This window comes from Protobothrops mucrosquamatus, unplaced genomic scaffold (genome assembly GCF_001527695.2).
Source record: "Protobothrops mucrosquamatus isolate PMUCROS unplaced genomic scaffold, P.Mucros_1.0 scaffold3715, whole genome shotgun sequence".
Lineage (NCBI taxonomy): Eukaryota > Metazoa > Chordata > Lepidosauria > Squamata > Viperidae > Protobothrops > Protobothrops mucrosquamatus.
The window spans coordinates 52,899-57,037 of NW_015389669.1; the positions used below are offsets into that span (position 1 = coordinate 52,899).

The 4,139-nt window shown below is 38.1% G+C and overlaps 1 protein-coding gene across 1 annotated transcript in view; it reads left to right on the forward strand.

Annotated features, from left to right (window-relative positions):
- The window catches only part of LOC107298104 (speckle-type POZ protein-like), a 16,260-nt gene extending 12,491 nt beyond the window's left edge, over positions 1-3,769 (forward strand). The window contains exons 3-4 of the mRNA XM_015827465.1: positions 2,234-2,376; positions 3,448-3,769. Coding sequence (XP_015682951.1) covers positions 2,234-2,376; positions 3,448-3,592 — 288 coding nt within the window. The 3' untranslated portion in view covers positions 3,593-3,769. The remainder of the gene's footprint in view (positions 1-2,233; positions 2,377-3,447) is intronic.
- Positions 3,770-4,139: the final 370 nt, after the last annotated feature.

Consider the following 4,139-nt stretch of genomic DNA (forward strand, 5'->3'; position numbering starts at 1 on the left):
GAATTGATAAAAAGACTTCTTTTGCTCTGGAAGATGGGATTTTTTTGAAGCAAATAAGAGATGGTGCCAAAGCTCATATCAAGAGGATATATAATGTTTTATTAGAACTGGACTCAGAAACTGAATTAGTTAAAGACTGTATGATTAAATGGGCTCAAAACGTAGGAGAAACAATACCTATGGACACTTGGGAGTTAATTTGGGTGAGAAATGTGAAGTTTACACAAGCTCAAAATTTACGTGAAAACTTTTATAAGATGTTTTATAGATGGCACTTGGATCCTTCAACTATGTCTCGTATCTATCCGAATTATGAATCCAAGTGTTGGAGATGTGGTCATCCAGATGCAACTTTTTTTCATATGTGGTGGACTTGTAAGACTATCAAGGCTTTTTGGATACAATTATGGTGGAACTTACAGCAGATTTTTAAAAAAAGGATTATTTTTCTCCCACAGTTGTTTCTTTTAGGTATTGCGCAGAATTTAGACGTAAAAGAAATGAATTTAATGCTTTATTGTTTATCTGCTGCTAGATTGTTAATAGCCCAAAATTGGAAGAGCCCAATTCTGCCAACGATGGGAGACTGGAGATTGAAAGTTTCGTATCTTGCTGAAATGGCAAAGATTTCAGTTTATTTGAAGAACCATTCGAATGAACAATTTTTATCAATATGGGGAAGATGGATTGTTTATATTCAAAAGAAACATAAAGTGGTAGAATATAAGTTAGGTTTTTAGAATTTTTTAAGTTGGTTTATTTCTTCTATCTTTTCTTGTAGATTAAGATATTTTGTAGAGTTAGAGATATTAGTATTTGTTTACTTTTATATGAATATTATTCTGGGATTAGGTTTGGGAAGTCCGGGGGGGGTGGGGGCTATTGATTGGTTATTGTGTTTACTTGTGATTGTTTTTTATGATTGAAAAAAAAAATAAAATTTCTTAAAAAAAAAAAAAAATATTCTGATGTTAAGGATAAAATACATGGATATCAGTGAAACCAAGTTTTTAGGTTCATTATGTTTCTCTTTCTTTGTACACACTTCAGCAAGTAGCTTAAAATTGTTCCAATCAAGCTCCACACTGGCCAGCTGCCTCCAATCTAATATTCTCCCTGAATTTCCAGCATCTATACTTAATTTTGTCCCAGCACACCCGGAAGTAGCCAGACTGTAGGGCACGGGTGTCAAACTCAACACATCACGTGACGTGTCGCGACGTATCGCAACTCTTTTTGCATTGCTGACAATGGGGTGGGAGCGGTTTTGGTATGATGAAACCGGCCCACGGGCGGGCAGTTTGACACCCCTGCTGTAGGAATTAGAAGCAGAGATAGAGTGTTGGGGGTGGGGACATGGCTGAGGAGGATGGGTTTTTAGAAATGTGAATTATTTGTGTAGCTTTTATCCAGTGAACAATGAAAAACAGAAAGCAAAACATTTTATGGCAGCACATAAAACCTCTTAATACTTGCCCAAGAGCTTAGGGAACAGCTTGTTCTGTCTTCTTCCAGTCTCTTGGGAAAAATACATAATTTTACCATAAACAAAGTGCAATGCCTATCTGAAACCCTGGAGAACTGCCATTGGGCTCTTGGGTGAAGATGTGATTAGTGAGTTTATTTTTGTCTTTCCAATATTTTTGAGGAAGATTGGGAAGAGATGCTGTGATGCCTGAAGAACTAACATACAGTATATGGTTCAGTTTGGTCCAGGTTTATATGCAAGCTGTTTTATTGTGCCTGTATATTCCCTATGCTCAGAGCTTTAAAGTTCAGCAAAGAAAATAAATTCTGCAAATTAATTACTATACTTTTAATTTCAGTTCTGTGATCCAAGGTTGGCCCTAATTTGAATATTTTTGGCTAAAAAGCAGCAGCAGTGTGAAGGAGGAAGTGTAGCACTATTTCTGTTTCTAATTTATTGACATTTCTTTAAGCAATAGGGTTTCCCTTTCTTTGTGAGCAACATTGACAGGTACCCATCATCTATGCATGATTGTGAAAGTTTAGCTCAAAAAGATTCCTATTATATAATGTGGGATTGTATTAGATCCAAAATGGATGTTTACTGCAGACCCATTTAAATTACATTAGATATTTACATTAGTTATATTGTTAAGTATATCCAGCTCACTATCCTCTGTGGGCTTTGTTCTGATGTTGCTGGAAAGTTATGAAGAACTTGGCATCTATGTTTAAACAGTCCAATTTTGGGGGGTATATTTTTCAGTATGCTTTGGAACGCTTGAAAGTGATGTGTGAGGATGCATTGTGCAGCAATCTGTCTGTGGAGAATGCAGCAGAGATCCTAATACTGGCTGATCTACACAGTGCTGACCAGCTAAAAACTCAGGCAGTTGACTTCATAAACTAGTAAGTGGCTTTTTTATTTGGCTCTCTAGTGAACTAAATCTAGTAAGGGCAATCTTCAAAGCTATGTTTTGGCATTTTACTTAAGCTAGGGTATCTAAGGAGTTTGATTCTGATCGGCTCAAGGTTGACTCAGCCTTCCATCCTTCTGAGGTTGGTAAAATGAGGACCCAGATTGTTGGGGGCAATATGCTGACTCTGTAAACTGCTTAGAGAGGGTTGTAAAGCACTATGAAGCAGTATATAAATCTAAGTGCTATTGCTGTCTTTCCAAAGTCTGGCACCCTCCAGATACCCTAGAATTCTCCTCTTATCATTCTTCCCAGAATAGCAAAGTTGGTTGGGGATAATAAAATTTGCAGTTCAGATCCTTTGCAGGATATCAGGGTGAGAGGGTTGTGTCTAAGTATAGCTAAACTTCTCTCAAAGTTCCCGACTCCTTAGAAATGTTTGTTCCTACCTTAAAATGTTGCCATCAACTCTGGAGAGATGGAAAATAGCCAGCAGCTGCTCCATTGTTTGCTTTTCTGTTGAATAGCTAGATTCTTATTACAGCATTCCCCAAGATAGTTTTGTACAGTTGTGTTAGAGCTGCAGCTCTCAGGATTTATCAGCCAACAGCTCTACTGCACATATAGATGAAGCTCCTTTTTGGAAAGGCAACATTATTCAACTGTTTTTGCCAAGGAGGATGGTAGCTGCAGTAATACTAATTCTCCTTCCTCCAATTTTAACTGGGATTATTTGCCTTTTTTGTTTACCTTGTTTTATTGTATGCAGCCCAGAGTCACAATACCTGAGTTGGGCAGCAATCAAATTAATCCATCAATAAGCCTCAAAATAGTCCTATGGGGATAGAGGCATCTTTATTAAAAGAATAATGTCCAGAGATACGTAGCGAAAAATATCCAGTTTCTTGTGCCTACGGAAATTTTCAAATAGGTAATATTTAGTTGAGATATAAAAAATAAGTATCAAAGTTTGAGACTTTCCTTTGCTGTGCTATGTCACTGTTGATTTTCATGAACTTTTTTTTCAATCTGGTAATCTTGAATTCTTGATTATTGTTTTCAGCCATGCTTCTGATGTCATGGAGACTTCAGGCTGGAAGTCGATGGTAGTATCTCACCCTCATTTGGTGGCAGAGGCATATCGTTCACTGGCCTCTGCACAGTGCCCCTTTCTGGGACCTCCACGCAAACGGCTGAAGCAATCTTAAGGCTGGCTCCCCCACTGCACACCCCTGTCACTCTCTCTCCCTTTTTAATGAAGTAGCAACAGAAACAGTTGCTTCTCCAAAATTGACCACCAGATAGACAATGCAACCTGTGGAGCTTTTTAATTTGTTGTGGGTGGGTTGGGAGGAAGAGTGCTTTGGGACATGCAGACTTTTAAACAAAAGAAAAACAGCATCAAGTCAACTTTGGGGCAAATGGGGAAGGGATAGATTTTGGGTAAAGGGGGACTGTTCAGTCTTCTGTTGCTACATTGTCCGTGTGTTTTCCTTTGACTGGCTGAGTCAAAAACTTAAGGATTGGCCAGGAATCTCATTCCACAATTTTAAATATAATTTAAGGTGAAAAAAGACAAGAGGCTTCTTCATCTGACAGCATAGAAGAAGAAATTGATATACTTGGAGCAAAGAGGGCATTCTCCTTTGTCTGGGGAATGAACCGGGGAATGGGGGAAATGAGTTGGCCATGGTAAAACGAATCCCATGAATGGAAGCATCAGTGGAATTTTTGTTGAAAGACTTTTGAAACAAA